We start from the raw sequence: 15,593 nt of genomic DNA, 5'->3' as shown, positions 1-15,593 counted from the left end.
AGAAGGCCTTCACTCTCAGCAACTGCTTCATGTGGGCAAGACCTACTGGAGATGAGTTGCTTTGCTCATTAGGCCTAGCACTCCTGTGCAGATCCTGTTTTTGCTAATAGTTAACTCCGACTTGCTCAGTGTGATTTACTGCTGGCTTGCTCCTGTCACCCAGCTTCAGGGGTTCAGCATCACTTAATGTATATAGAATATAGCATTGTATTTCAGTTCAGACAGGCAGGAGTGCCACAGGGCTAGTCCCATAAGCTATGTCACTTCCTCCTCTCCCAATTCTTTCTAGGAGATGCTCATGGTGCACGACTTCACCAAATTCCACGGGCTGAAGCCGCGCATGGTGGATGCTCTGGACGAACTGCTGACACTGGACATTGCCAAGCTGATGCCCCTTCTGCGCCAGGAGGAGGTGGAGGTCCCCGAGCAGATTGTGCACGGCGGTGCCTTCGAAGGCACCCGCAACGGCCCCTTCATCGAAGGGGCGACTGAGGGAGCCTACGAGGGCATGGACGACGACGAGTGGGTTGTGACCAAGGACAAGCCCAAATATGACGAGATCTTCTACAACCTGTCCCCTATGGATGGCAAGCTGAGCGGCACCAAAGCCAAAAACTGGATGGTCGGCACCAAGCTGCCCAACTCAGTCCTCGGCAAGATCTGGAAGCTCAGTGACGTCGACCGCGACGGCATGCTGGATGACGAGGAGTTTGCTCTTGCCAGCCACCTCATTGAGGTCAAGCTGGAGGGCCATGGCCTGCCCTCCGACCTGCCCCGCCACCTTGTGCCGCCCTCCAAGCGTCGGCAGAAGGGGTCGGCAGAGTAAGGAATCTCCCCAAGCTGGCCTCCATCCCTACGCCAGGCTTGAACTGCTCCAGTAGGCCCTGGTTTGGCGCCGGCTTTCCGTTTTCCGCCCATATCTGGCTCAAAGCCCTTGTGAAGGCCTCGTTCTTGCACAGCATGGCAGGTCCTGTTTCCTGCTCCCTCCTTCAAGCCAGTCACCACTTCTGCCTTCTTCTTTGTCCCTACCGGACAGGCTTCAGTTCCTCACGTAGGCCTTAATTCTCCAAGCATCGTTTCAACTACTTCAGCTGGGCTCACGGTCCAGGTTTCCACTTCCTTCTCCCAGGCCTAGTTGGGCCAGTGCGTTGGTCTTCACTCGTGCCGTACTTTCCTTTCGCAAAAAAAGGGTTCCCTGCGGCAATGCTGCAATAGTTATCTCACGCTTGAGCTACCTGCTTCCACAGCACCAGCCTCAGACTGTTCTGTTGCTGCTCGCAAATGAAGAGAACCTTGACCCAAGAATCTTGACCTTTTTTTCACTGGGTCTTGGCCTTGTTGCCAGCTCAGACTCCAATGTGTGCCCTTTTCATTCCTCTGGCTCCATTAGAAACCTTCTCTACGTTGAACCTCCTTAGCTGGACACCTCAAGACTGCTCGGGTACATTATTCTGGCCGGGCCTTATGGACAGCGACTGTCAAAGGTTTCCTGGGTGGCATTTTGCTGCCGGCATTACTCCATCAGTCAGGGTGGGGGGGCGACGTGAGGCAGGAGTGAAGGAAGACCAGCAAGGAAAAGGACAGAAACATCAGTCCACACTCAAGTCCACGTGCAAAACTGACCAGGAAGCCTTTAAAGAAATCAGGAAGAGAGTATCCATTGACCCACCCTGGCCTACTGCCATCAGTAGGCTTGGTTCAACTACAGTGTCCTCTTTTTAGAGCAAGCTTTGCAGAATGAATGCGCGCCTAGCAACCCTTACATGCCAGAGTACAGGACCCTCTAGGGAAGGGCTATAGCTCAGTGGTAAGGAATCTGCTTTGCATGCAGAAGGTCCCAGGTTCGATCCCCGGCATTTCCAGGTGAGGCTAAAGAAATGGATTGGGCTTGTCATTTCACAGATAGTGTTGGTGGCAGAAGAGAGCTTTGCCTGGGGTTTTTTTTCCATCCTTGCAAGTGAAAATTATGCCTTGGGTGTTTGTTGGCTTGGGAAAGCAAAGTAGAAACCATGGGCTAGATAGATAAACCAAGTTAAACGAACTCCCTTATTTTCCATTGGAGGGATGCCCCTCACAGCGAGAGCCTGCCTGGAATGTGCAAAACCCCTCAGGGAAAACAAGGAGAGTTGGGCCAGCAGGAAACCAGCAAATATTGGAAGTGCCCCCTGGCACTTCTCAAGAGAATGCTTGAGGTGGCAGCGTTTCAAATCCAGCCTTTGAGATGGCCCCCTTTGCAGACCAGGGAAGCAAAAGCGTCTTCCACCTGGAGACGGGATTAAGAGCGCTTGCCTCAGTGAAACAGGCATTTCCCCCAACCACCCCACTTTCTGGGAAGACACTTGCAGAAGCAAGAGCTTATTGGCGAGTGCCTTCCCAAGTGTTATGGGGTGTATTGGGGATATGGGGTGGAAGCTCCTACACAGGAACAAAAGAGGTGGCGAAGGCCACCAACCTGGGTGGCTTTAAAAGAGGAGTAGACAAATTCATGGGTGAAAACGCTGTCTATCCCCCTCAGCCATTATAGCCGTTGCTACCTCCCCTCTCATAGGCAGTGTGCATTCAAATACCACTTGCTAGGAATTGCAAGGGGGGGGGGAGTGCTGTTGCAATCTGGTCCTGCTTTTCAGGCTTCCCAAATTGGCATCCAGTTGGCCACTGTGAACCCAAGATGGCCCACTGATCTGATCCAGCAGGATTCTTCTGATCCTCTTAGCAAGCTCTGCTTTAGCCCACATTTGCTGCGTTCGAGCCAGAGCCGGCCCTACCAGTAGGCAAGAGGCAAAAACCTGGCCTTCATGTTCACAGGCCAGATTTCGGGTGGGTACCACTGAAAGGCGTCGTCATTTGCTTCGTTTGTCGTTAAGCTTTTCATCATCCCTGAGGCAGGCTGCCGCTCTGTTTTCTCAGCCTCAGAAAACCAAATGGCTTGGAGCCTTCTCTGGGCTCAAGTAGGGTCGTTCCCTACGGAGGCCTGCGACACGGTGAGGAAGTTTGCTGCCGTCCCATCCACTCCCCAAAAGCCTCTGCTGGCTTTTGAGAAAACACACCTCAATTGCTTTAGCTGCCTGTTTGTGCTGACTACTAAAATAGCTTCCATTCCTAGGCCTGAATACTGCCACACCCCAAGCCCTCCTGGGATTTAGCTTCCTCCAAACATCATGCTTTTTCTACTGGCCAAAGGCCAGGTAGAGGCCTGGGTTTACCTCACAGCCAAGAAGATCTCCATCCATTGGCAAGGGTGAGGTGGTTGAGAAAGTTGAATAAGGGCTGGTGTCCAGATGGGCAGTCTATGGCTTGAGGCTTGCATTGGACTAAGGCAGCCGAAGTTGGGAATCGGGGAGCAATCTGCTTCAGCTTGCACTTAAAGATGAACTAACCTAATCCGCACGCCCCAAAACAATATGCAAACCAAAAACGCAGCCACCCTTTGAAATTTGCACTTTTCTGTTATCCAGCTAAATAAAAAGATGAACGTGTTAGCCGAGAGGCTGCATAGAAATGCATATATTACTGAAAATAACCACAAGGCATATTATTTATATCTGGGGAAGTTGCTTGCAAAACAACTGCGCTGGCTTGGCCTGATGGGAGTTGTAGTCCAAAACATCTAGAGGGCACCAGGTTGGCGATGGCTGCAATTACGCAATTAACATAGCACGGGGTTTTTGTGTTGCAATTTCGAGAGGGCTGTCTGAGTTACCCATCTGTTGCACCAAAAGCAAAGACAGAATATTGCACCACAACTTAAAGACCAACTAATGTTGTTATGGCACAAGCCTTTCTGGAATCATGAATTTGTGAGTCTCTAAGGTGCCACAAGGCTCCAGCCCCAACCTTTATCATGCTCCCCTCCAGCAAACTTCCCCACCACCAGCAGCTGCTTTTTATGTAACGAAAACCATGCACATTAATTGCTTTCATGCAATAAACTTCGCTGTCTTGTTTGGTCGTCAGTCCATGCATTAGCAGTGCCAAAGTTTTGCCTTTTTATTATCCTAACACTGTGCCTTAGGCTCACCATCTTACATCATAGCTGCATTTCTACCCAAGCTGCAGCCTGGATCTCTTCTGCAACTGATAGAAAGCCTGCCCTTTGGTGCTAGCTCTGATCCGAGGGCCCTCTTTCGTAATTCTGTCCAGACCTCACCCCCGTGCCATGCACCTCTGCAAGCCTTTCCCCTTGCTGAGAAGACCAAAGTAGTGTTCTGCCCACACTTGATGCTTCCAAGATGCTCCTTTTGACCTGGGAGCATGTCATAATGACCCCGTCTAGAACATTGTAGATCTGCTTTGGATTGTTGGGGTTTATACTATCTTGGCTTCCCTGCAAAGGACACTGCGGGTTGTCAATCGCTTAAGGTGCTGAGAATGATCTCCTTGAAGATCCTGTCGCAGACCTACAGTTCCAAGGGGGAGAGGAAGTGGCAGGTAAACCAGTTCAAGCCTGTCGTGTAGACATGGCCTCTGTGTCTCAATCAGTAGGACTAAAACCGGAGAACCAGCCATAGAGACAAGTAGGGGGTACATGGTTCCCCATCCTCTTTCTTAGGTGCAGCTAACTCCACTATGGTTCTCCAGAGGACTGTGAAGCACTCCCTGGCAGGGCTGTGCATGTTCCATGTTCAAAATTCAAGATTTGCACATTCAGTCTTTGGAATATATTGCGCCACACACTGAAGAGCTTACGCCATGGGTGACCAACCTTTCAATGTGATATCATCTTTACAACTATTACAGGAATTGTAAAGGATGCTTGTCCCTTTAAACCTGTAGACCTTCAAGCTGGACCTCCTGCCCCCCCCCCCGGTGGTGTAGATGTTCTGGTGTTGAAAGGTTGTCCCCCCTTGACCTAAACATTGGCTGTCAGCTGTCTGTGAGTCCCCTCAAGTATCGTGGCTGAGCTGCTGTTATGTCACAGAATGTGCGTGATCATTAGTGGTTAGAGGGGGCTATTTACAATTTACGTGGTTCTTTTGAGAGAGATGTCTGGTTCTGTGGAAAGAGTTGTGGGAATGAGGTTCAGAAGAGATGTCGATTCCACATATCGCTTCAACATATCAAGTCTTCTCTGCAAGTTTCTAATGATGTATATTTGCACATATATGCTTCCATACTTTTCCTCCTGCTAATTGATTTCCCCCCCTCCCTCCCAAATCATTGGAGTTCAAAAGAAGAAAGTTAGCGGAATGTGAAAGAACTCTAGGAGGCGAAGAAACTCGGAGAACTTTCCAACCATTTATCTAAATTCATGAGGTCTAGCAACTTGCTTTAAAACAAGTATGTACACCAAAGAATCGCGAGGTTCTCAAATGTGTAGCTCTTTGTTGGGCAGCAGATCCTTTGCTGGCATGTCATCCTTTGGGCTGGGTGGGACACAAACAACATTCCTTTCATTCATTGCATTACTTTGTCAACAAACTTTTGCCAGTAGTCGTGAAGTTCAAATCTGCTTCCCGGCCTCTCCAGCTGTGTTTTCGCAGTAGCACTTTTTCTTGTCAAGTTTGCTCTCATGTGAGCACTGTGTGTAGGGAATAACTGTCACTTTTATTCCATCTGCATTGCTTCATGTATACCGGTACCTGCTGGGCTCAGATCCCTCCCTCTTTCACTGCATTTCAGCTGCACACTCGAGATTGTTTGCCCGCTCCATTCAGCCTTATTGTTACTATTGCAAAAGCCATGTGCTTATTATTTCACATCAAAACAGCAGCATTTATCTGCCTACTTTGCTTGCTGTTTGCTTTAGGAGTGACTAGTCGCTGACTTTGGATAATTCTAAATTGGGTGAAACAGACAGGGAGCAGAGAGCGTGTAACCGACATTCAGGTGGCCTGGTTCTGGTGGAAGCTGTGTGGCACTTACAAGACCAAACAGGTCCCTAGAGTGTGCTTAGAAAACCCCTTGGCCCACTGGTGCAGCTGTAGGTTCCCCATCCTGTAGGCAGGGCCCTCACCCCTTTATTCTTAAAATGCCAACATCTGCAACCAAAGACTCCAAACTCTGCACCCAGAATAGATGATGAAAGCCACCTATACAAAATATGAATATCCTTATGCGTGTGCATATACTGTTTCGCCCAGTTCATTCTGCTTCCAAACTGTTCCCAGCAGCCCTGCATTTGCAAGGTCATTCCCAATCACCTTACTGCAGAGGCAAGGGCTGATCTGCATCCCAGGACTTTGCACCAGCAGAGCTGCCCTGGGCTATAAAGGGAAGACAGCTCCACATCAAACCTCAGGATCAAGGCCAGAAGTTTGATTCCATTTTTTTGGGGGGGGGGATCTAAGGAACCAACTGTCTTCACTGAGACCTCCCTGCTGGTCTTGATGCCCTTCCTTGGGAGACCCAGGTGTGCAGAGGACCCCCTGCTGCTTCTGCAATGTGCCTTTGTCACTGTAACAGCATTTCAGCCTAAATAAAACAAGTTATATTTACCAGCCGGAGTTTGGCCTACTTTTCCCGGGATCTTGGTGCTGTGTGCCTGTGTGTGTCTAGCATAGGGCTTACAGGCCCGGCTCATAATAGACCCCCGGTGGCGCAGGGCACCATGACGCCGGCCCGCCAGGAGGGCGCCGCGAGCTGCGCCCGCCCGCTGGCCGGCTGGTCCGCCGGTCCGCTGCGCAGCTGCGCCCACCTGCCCACCGCGCTGGGAAACGGGGCGCGCCAGAGATCGCGCTGTGTCTGCCCGCCCACCCGCCACGCAGCAGCGCCGCACCCACCCGCCCACCGCGTTGGGAAACGGGGCGGAAGGGCGCCGGAGAGATCCGGCGCACCATGGCGACAGGGGCGCTTAAGACGGCGCTGAGGGCTTATATGTATTCCCTCACATTGGTGTGATAGTTTAGCAGTGTGGTATTCATTTTTTTACGTTTGTATGCTACGGTGCGGCAGCTGTGGCCTGGGGAGAGTCTCAGGAGCCTTATTATTATTATTATTATTATTATTATTATTATTATTATTAACCATTTACACCCCGCCCATCTGGCCGGGTTTCCCCAGCCACTCTGGGCGGCTCCCAACAGAATATTAAAATCACGATAAAACATCAGACATTAAAAGCTTCCCTAATCAGGACTGCCTTCAGATACCTTCTAAAAGTCAGATAGTTGTTTATTTCTTTGACATCTGGTGGGAGGGCGTTCCACAGGGTGGGCGCCACTACTGAGAAGGCCCTCTCTCTGCCTGGTTCCCTGTAACCTCACTTCTCGCAGGAGGGAACCACCAGAAGGCCCTCGGCTCTGGACCTCAGTGTCTGGGCTGAACGATGAGGGTGGAGACGCTCCTTCAGGTATACTGGGCTGAGGCCATTTAGGGCTTTAAAGGTCAGCACCAACACTTTGAATTGTGCTTGGAAACGTACTGGGAGCCAATGTAGATCTTTCAAGACCGGTGTTTTGTGGTCTCGGCGGCCGCTCCCAGTCACCAGTCTAGCTGCCACATTCTGGATTAGTTGTAGTTTCCAGGTCACTTTCAAAGGTAGCCCCATGTAGAGTGCATTGCAGTAATCCAAGCGGGAGATAACCAGAGCATGCACCACTCTGGCGAGACAGTCCGCGGGCAGGTAGGGTCTCAGCCTGCGTACCAGATGGAGCTGGTAGACAGCTGCCCTGGACACAGAACTGACCTGTGCCTCCATGGACAGCTGTGAGTCCAAAATGACTCCCAGGCTGTGCACATGGTCCCTTAGGGGCACAGTTACCCCATTTAGGACCAGGGAGTCCCCCACACCTGCCCGCCCCCTGCCCCCCAAAATGGCACTTCTGTCTTGTCAGGATCCAACCTCAATCTGTTAGCCTCCATCCACCCATCCTCCAACCGCCTCCAGGCACTCACACAGGACCTTCACCGCCTTCACTGGTTCTGATTTAAAAGAGAGGTAGAGCTGGGTATCATCTGCATACTAATGAACACCCAGCCCAAACCCTGACGATCTCTCCCAGCGGCTTCATATAGATGTTAAAAAGCATGGTGGAGAAGACGGAACCCTGAGCAGAGGCAAAGGGGGCTGCTGAAATTTGAGAACTCCAAGTCCGCCACTGTTTCCCCAAAGAACCCTGGGAACTGTAGCGGAGCCCTCCCGGAGCTACAGTTCCCATCAACCTTTAACAAGCTCCCTTGAAGGAGCATCATGTCTTTCTTCTACAGCTGCACCATTATCTTCCTTGAGAGAAACCAGAGATCTGCAGGACTTGTCCAGTACAAATGCCCTGCTTAACTAAATTTCCGCTTAACGAAAGGATTTTTCGAGCGGAGCTTGCCTCGCTAGATGAATGCGTTTTACGAAAAATTCGTCTAGCGAACCGCGGTTTCCCATAGGAATGCATTGAAATTCAATTAATGCGTTCCTATGGGCCAAAAAAATAGTCAAAAAAAATTCAGTGCTTTCCTATGGGATTTGCTAGACGAATTTTTCGCTATAAGAAAAGACCCGTGGAATGAATTAATTTCGCCTAGCGAGGCACCACTGTACAAAGCCTTGGGGGGAAGAAATTTTGGAGACCCACGTAGCATTTCCCCCCTCCATTTGGCAGGGCATGGCAAGTGTCCCCAGCCCGTGAGTCACCCGCTGGGCCCCGGCCAGAACACTCCTCGCCAGGCCAAAGGAAACTTTCACATTCCTCTCCCCGCTGCCAAAAAGAACAGGCGGTACCGAGCTGCTCAGTACATGGAGATTCCACAGTGGGGGTAGTGCTGGGGCAAAGCCCCTGCCCGACTAAGGAGGGCAGAGTGGGTGCAGTTTGCTAATTTAAGACTAGCAGCCCATCGTATTGAACAGGGGCAGCTCTGCAGATAACAGTTTGCATGATTTTATTGACTTAATAACCTCATAACCCATAGCTCAGGGGCCCTCCTGCTCATTCTGCTGAGTGGGGCTCTGGATAGGTGCCCTAAAATCCTGCCCTGATGCCTCCACAAACCCAAGACGGCCCCTCCAGATTGCAGTGCTACCAGGCCAGCATTTGCAAGCTCAGTGACTAGCCAGTGTCTCCCACCTGGCAGCCACTTCTTCCCTATGTCCAATGGGAGGACCGGGACCGAGGGCCAGCACACACATTGGCTGTGCACATACCATAAATTTAAAACGCACACAAGAAAAGAACATCAGGAACGGGGGCTTGTTAAGGGTGCTGGGTATTGAAATTCTGTGGTGGGCAAACTACGGTTCCCATGATTCTTTGTGGGTGTGCTTTAAATGTGCCTTACATATACCGTATGGTGTGCATGCAAGCATTATGGGAGCGCTGCAAGTGGCATGATTTAATCACCAGCGCTCCTTTGGATTGGGGTGTGGACATGGTTCACAGCAAGATTTAAAGGCTCTAGCAGATATTAAATACAGTGGTACCTCGACTTACGAATTTAATCCTTTCCGAACGGACCTTCGTAAGTTGAAAAATTCGTAATGTCGAAGACAATGGGGGGGGATTTTAAAAATTCGTAAGTTGAAAAAATCCTATCTAAACCGCATCCAAAATGGTGGATGGAACTCTGTTTGTAACTCGAAACATTTTTAAGTCGAGTCATTCGTAAGTCGAGGTACCACTGTATTTTAAATACATGAAAAACAAGCCTAGTGTTATGTTTAAGAGATATTATACACACACAACACACACAACACACACACACACACACACACACCAGCCCTGCAAATCAGTCTGCAAAAATAAGGAGCCTTCACGAATTTCTGCAACCCATCTGCTCTCACATTATTAATCATTTGTGGCCCACCCACCCCCAGAACCACCACCTTCTCTGCCTGATTGCTTGGAAGTGATCATTATTCACCATAGGCGACCAGGCCAGAGGGTATTTATACTAACATGGATTTGAATCTCCATATGACCAAAAAGCATGCAGGAAAATAGGGGACGGGGCGTAATCCACCATTCAGGTTTGTAATATATTTCTACTATTTATGTACCAGTCAGCTAACAAACAAACTCAAGTTCCTAAGAAGGTTTACAGATAGTGGAACAGTTTTAACTGTGTAGCTTCCCCAGAACAACAGTGTGATCTAAACCACTGAGCCTCTTGGGCTTGCCAATCGGAAGATCGGTGGTTCGAATCCCCACGACGGGATGAGCTTCCGATGCTCTGCTCTAGCTTCTGTCTACCTAGCAGTTCGAAAGCACGCCAGTGCAAGTAGATAAATAGGTACCGCTGCAGCAGGAAGGTAAACGGCATTTCCGTGCGCTCTGGTTTCCGTTATGGTGTCCCATTGCGCCAGAAGCAGTTTAGTCATGCTGGCTACATGACCCAGAAACCTGTCTGTGGACAAACACTGGCTCCCTCGGCCTGAAAGTGAGATGAGCGCCGCAACCCCATAGTCGCTTTTGACTAGACTTAACCGTCCAGAGGTCCTTTACCTTTTTACTTATACTGTAATCAATATAAAACATTTTATGGTTCCACCACATTCAGAACAGTAAAAAGGGAAATGAACCCTAAAACCCGAAACAACTATCAGCTGATTCCAGCTAATTTCCAAAGATCAGCTGCAATAGAATCATAGAATCATAGAGTTGGAAGAGACCACAATGGCCGTCCAGTCAACCCCCCCTGCCAAGCAGGAAACACCATCAAAGCATTCTGCTTAAAGCCTCTGCTTAAAGACCTCCAAAGAAGGAGACTACACCACACTCCTTGGCAGCAAATTCCACTGCCAAACAGCTCTTACTGTCAGGAAGTTCTTCCTAATGTTTAGGTGGAATCTTCTTTCTTGTAGCTTGAATCCATTGCTCCGTGTCCGCTTCTCTGGAGCAGCAGAAAACAACCTTTCTCCCTCCTCTATATGACATCCTTTTATCTATTTGAACATGGCTATCATATCAAAAATGTGTTTTACAGCTTCTGTGCATAGAGCGTTTCGTAGAAAGAACTCGGGATTCCTGGATCTGGACCCTCAATTGAATCCAATCAAGTGAGTGTGGATTCAGTGAAATCAATTGTTACCTAACCCCAATTCAGTGGTTGTCTTTCGACCTGCTTAGGAAAATATTTTTGCAGCACAGCATTTGGTCCCCCTTAATAAAGGATTTCCCTTCTTTCCTGCGTTGTTTCTTAAACCCTGCTGTCTCCTGCTTCCCTGACTGCGTTTCCAAGTCACTGCTTTTGATTTTGGAACAGAAGTGGAGACACAGAGCGAGCGGCTCCCAACCCTTGCTCTGGGTTCTACCCACGCATAGAAAAGGGGTGCGAACAAGGTCGGGGCTGAGACCCAGAGCATTTCAGGGGTCAGTGGAAAACAGATGGTGGGGCAGGAACGGGGTGGGGGTGGGGAAAGAATGAGTCAGAATTAAAAAGGTGAGTCAGAAAATTGTGGAGGAAGCCAAGCACATTTGTGTGCGCGCTTCTATGGAAAGTGTGTGGCCGAGCGAGAGAAGGGGACACAGGGAATGCCAGCTTCTGCACTTCTAGCAGAAATAATACGGCAGAACCCGGGAATGAGGAACATATTCCAGCCTGGGGGCCGCATTCTCTTCAGAGTGACCTTGCGGGAGCCACATTGCAATGGTGGGCGGGGCCAGAGGCAAAGTGTCAGAGCTACAGGAGCACAACAACCTTTGCAAGGTGAGCTAGTTTCTGCACACACTTGGCAAGAAGCACTACCAGCATTCAAGGACTCATTCCAGCCAGATTTTGTAAAGGTACTTGAAGAGGGGGGCTGTGGAAAGCTGTGGGGCAGGAGAGAGTGTGGCCTGCAGAAGAGAGGCCCGGGCATCTTCATTCCAGTTTTAATTTGCATACCGCCTTTTTACATTACTATACGGAAGGCCGTTTACAGAACAAAAATATACAATTTTCTGCATTTAGCTCTTGGGCCTCCTGGGCCCCAGGTAGTAACCCACCCTGCATTGGGATCTCTCTTCAAAATTTCTTACGCCCTAGGTATAAGCAGTTATAGAATCTGTTATAAGAACTCTAAGGTCCCAAATATAAAATAAACGTTCATAAATGTACAAGGCAAACACATACATAAGTATGTGTCTTAAATAGTAGGGGGGGGGCAATATTGAAGCCATTTTGACTCTCCCAAACCATTTTGACTCTCCCAAATTGACCTCACACATTTCTCTGCAAGGAGGAAGGAAATGGGAAAGCCTCCCCATTGTCTTTTGCTTACCTGTCTTAAGGGTATCTGAAGAAGTGTGCATGCACACGAAAGCTCATACCAAAATATAAACTTAGTTGGTCTTTAAGGTGCTACTGAAGGAATTTTTGTATTTTGCTTCGACTCAGACCAACACTGTCTACCTACCTGTAACTGTCTTAAGGGTGTATTTGTGCATGAATAGGGTGAGCCTGTGACCTGGTTTCAGGAATTAAAAGTATTTACCATCACAAAAGAATGCCCAGGCTGCCCAGGTAAAGCAATCAGTGACCATTAACCAGTGCTTTTTTTTTTTTCTTAAAAAAATGTTTAGGGGTACTCTCATTTTCCTACTCATATTTAAATACTGCCCCTCAATGTGGCCAAACATAGATTCACAAAATGTTTAGGGGTATGCGTACCCCTGCATACCCCCAGAAGAAGAAAAAAAGCACCGCCATTAACAAATATCCTGGCAAACAGGATTTCTGCTGTAGCTCATCCTCTTCTGTGATGTATGTATGATGTGTTGCGGTGGTTTTGAGCTACAGGGTGGGCAATTTCAAAAGTCTATATCAGGCACCCCCAAACTCGACCCTCCAGATGTTTTGGGACTACAATTCCCATCACCCCTGACCACTGATATTGTTAGCTAGGGGTGATGGGAGTCGTAGTCCCAAAACATCTGGAGGGCCGAGTTTGGGGGTGCCTGGTCTATACAAAGGGCTTGTGCACCATTGTTCTGGGTTCCTCCTCCCTCCTGCGTGTGGCAGTGAGCACCCTGTTGCAATAGTTGAATAAAGATCAGGCTTACTAGCTTCTCAATATTCTCTGGTTGGCCTCTGCTATTTTCTCCTTCCGATAGGGAACCCACTTAAGGACTCTATACGGGCTCTTGGATACCCCATAAGGGGAAAGGAGCAGATTTCTTTCTATGACAAATCATAGAATCGTAGAATTGGACGGGACACCGAGAGTCATCTAGTCCAACCCCCTGCAATGCAGGGATCTCACCCACAGCACTCACTGGATGGGCTCGAACCACAAACCTTCTGGTTAACAGTCAGATGCACTGAGTAATTGGATGCCCCCCCCAATTCCTCCATGAAACAGCAGGAAAGAACTGTAAACTCATATACTGACCCAAATGTTGTCATTTTATTCCAGAGGTCAGCAACCTTTTTCAGCCGTGGGTTGGTCCACCATCCCTCAGACCATGTGGTGGGCCAGACTATATTTTTTTTTGGGGGGGGGAAATGAACGAATTCCTATGTCCCACAAATAACCCAGAGATGCATTTTAAATAAAAGGACACAGTCTACTCATGTAAAAACATGCTGATTCCTGGAGCGTCCGCGGGCTGGATTAAGAAGGCAATTGGGCCACATCTGGCCCACAGGCCTTAGGTTGCCTACCCCTGCTTTACTCCCACATTCTTTCCTGGAATTAAAAAAAAAACATGGAGATGAGCGCTAAAGATGCACTACGGTATATATTGCATCAGTTTTCTGGGAGCAGCTCTTGAGTCGTGTGAAAGCTCAGAAATTAGGAGTTAGGGAAACATTGGGGAATAAACTGCCGTGTGAATAAAGCCAGGGTAATTTTTAATTTTTTTTTTGCTTTCCAGTTCCCCAAACACTAGGAACCTCCTGACAGCGTTTAGGGTAAGTTGCAGTTTGAGAGAAGAGTGCTGGACTTTTACAGTGGCTTTGGGATCTTGTATTTATTTATACGCTGAGCAGACTTGCGGAAGGGTGCAGGAAAAAGCACACACACCTGCTGTGCAAATCTCAAAGCGACATCAGGACTCTATAAAATTTGCCAACGAAACACATCATCTCCCAAGGAACCTCTACTTTTTGCAGGATTTGTGAGACCACTGATTGGTTCAAAATTGGGAAAGGAGTACGACAAGGTTGTATATTGTCTCCCTGCTTATTTAATTTATATGCAGAATTCATCATGCGAAAGGCTGGACTAGATGAATCCCAAGCAGGAATTAAGATTGCTGGAAGAAATATCAACAACCTCAGATATGCAGATGACACAACCTTGATGGCAGAAAGCGAGGAGGAATTAAAGAACCTTTTAATGAGGGTGAAAGAGGAGAGCGCTAAATATGGTCTGAAGCTCAACATCAAAAAAACCAAGATCATGGCCACTGGTCCCATCACCTCCTGGCAAATACTGTAGAAGGGGAAGAAATGGAGGCAGTGAGAGATTTTACTTTCTTGGGCTCCTTGATCACAGCAGTCACGAAATTAAAAGACGCCTGCTTCTTGGGAGAAAAGCAATGACAAACCTAGACAGCATCTTAAAAAGCAGAGACATCACCTTGCCGACAAAGGTCCGTATAGTTAAAGCTATGGTTTTCCCAGTAGTGATGTATGGAAGTGAGAGCTGGACCATAAAGAAGGCTGATCGCCGAAGAATTGACGCTTTTGAATTATGGTGCTGGAGGAGACTCTTGAGAGTCCCATGGACTGCAAGAAGATCAAACCTATCCATTCTTAAGGAAATCAGCCCTGAGTGCTCCCTGGAAGGACAGATCGTGAAGCTGAGGCTCCAGTACTTTGGCCACCTCATGAGAAGAGAAGAATCCTTGGAAAAGACCCTGATGTTGGGAAAGATTGAGGGCACTAGGAGAAGGGGACGTCAGAGGACAAGATGGTTGGACAGTGTTTCGAAGCTACAAACATGAGTTTGACCAAACTGCGGGAGGCAGTGCAAGACAGGAGTGCCTGGCGTGCTATGGTCCATGGGGTCATGAAGAGTCGGACACGACTAAACGACTAAACAACAACAGTGAGACCACACACTGGAAGATATGTATGTATCGATTATCGAGGAGCACACTGAAATAAAACAGGGATAATACAGCCACGTATGAGTCTGCACAGAAGATATGCTAAGTCTTATCCCTCAGTGCAGCAAGATACTGTATAGAGAAGTCCCTCCAGTGAAGTCTCCAAACTTTCAATCCCAAACTGTTAGTCAGGCAGTCAACGCAACTGGTCTCTGCAATTATGATAGAGCACAATTATGTTCCAGATAAAGAAAGGCCTCAGGAAACTTGCACCATATTGCAAAAAAAAAAAAAAAATCTGTCTGGAGTCTCCTTCCCTCTCTGGACCAGTAAGGGGTGATGAGTCAGATTGCAATAATCCATACATTATGGTATCGCAAGTCCAAGTAATCTCTTCCATTTCTGCAAAATGCACACATCTGGTTGTCCGCTGTAACTAGTTGCAGCTTTCACGTGTTTCCCATTCCGTGCAAAACAGATAGCACAAATTATGAGGGGTGTGTGGGGTTTGTAGGGGTGGCTGGCATTACGTTTAATGCCCCCTTCCCCCCCCCCCGACGCCACGGGGATTACTTTTGATTTAAGCAGCAGTGGGGAGCCTGTATCTTCCAACTGGCGGATGGTGCGGCATGAATACCGAGGGGAAACATCCGCCAGCCCTCAAACTGCTGTGAAAACAGTTAGCAGTGTTGGAAA

At 48.5% G+C, this 15,593-nt stretch overlaps 1 protein-coding gene across 1 annotated transcript in view; it reads left to right on the top strand.

Annotated features, from left to right (window-relative positions):
* EHD2 (EH domain containing 2) overlaps positions 1 to 6,437 on the top strand; it is a 37,601-nt gene extending 31,164 nt beyond the window's left edge. Inside the window, exon 5 of the mRNA XM_035118042.3 lies at positions 290 to 6,437. Within this exon, the coding sequence (XP_034973933.1) occupies positions 290 to 826 (537 nt within the window). The 3' untranslated portion in view covers positions 827 to 6,437. The remainder of the gene's footprint in view (positions 1 to 289) is intronic.
* The last annotated feature ends 9,156 nt before the right edge of the window (positions 6,438 to 15,593 follow it).

Source organism: Zootoca vivipara, chromosome 6, assembly GCF_965207765.1.
Source record: "Zootoca vivipara chromosome 6, rZooViv2.hap1.1, whole genome shotgun sequence".
NCBI lineage: Eukaryota > Metazoa > Chordata > Lepidosauria > Squamata > Lacertidae > Zootoca > Zootoca vivipara.
Note: the sequence above shows the minus strand (reverse complement) of the source record. Positions and strands in the feature narration are given on the sequence as shown.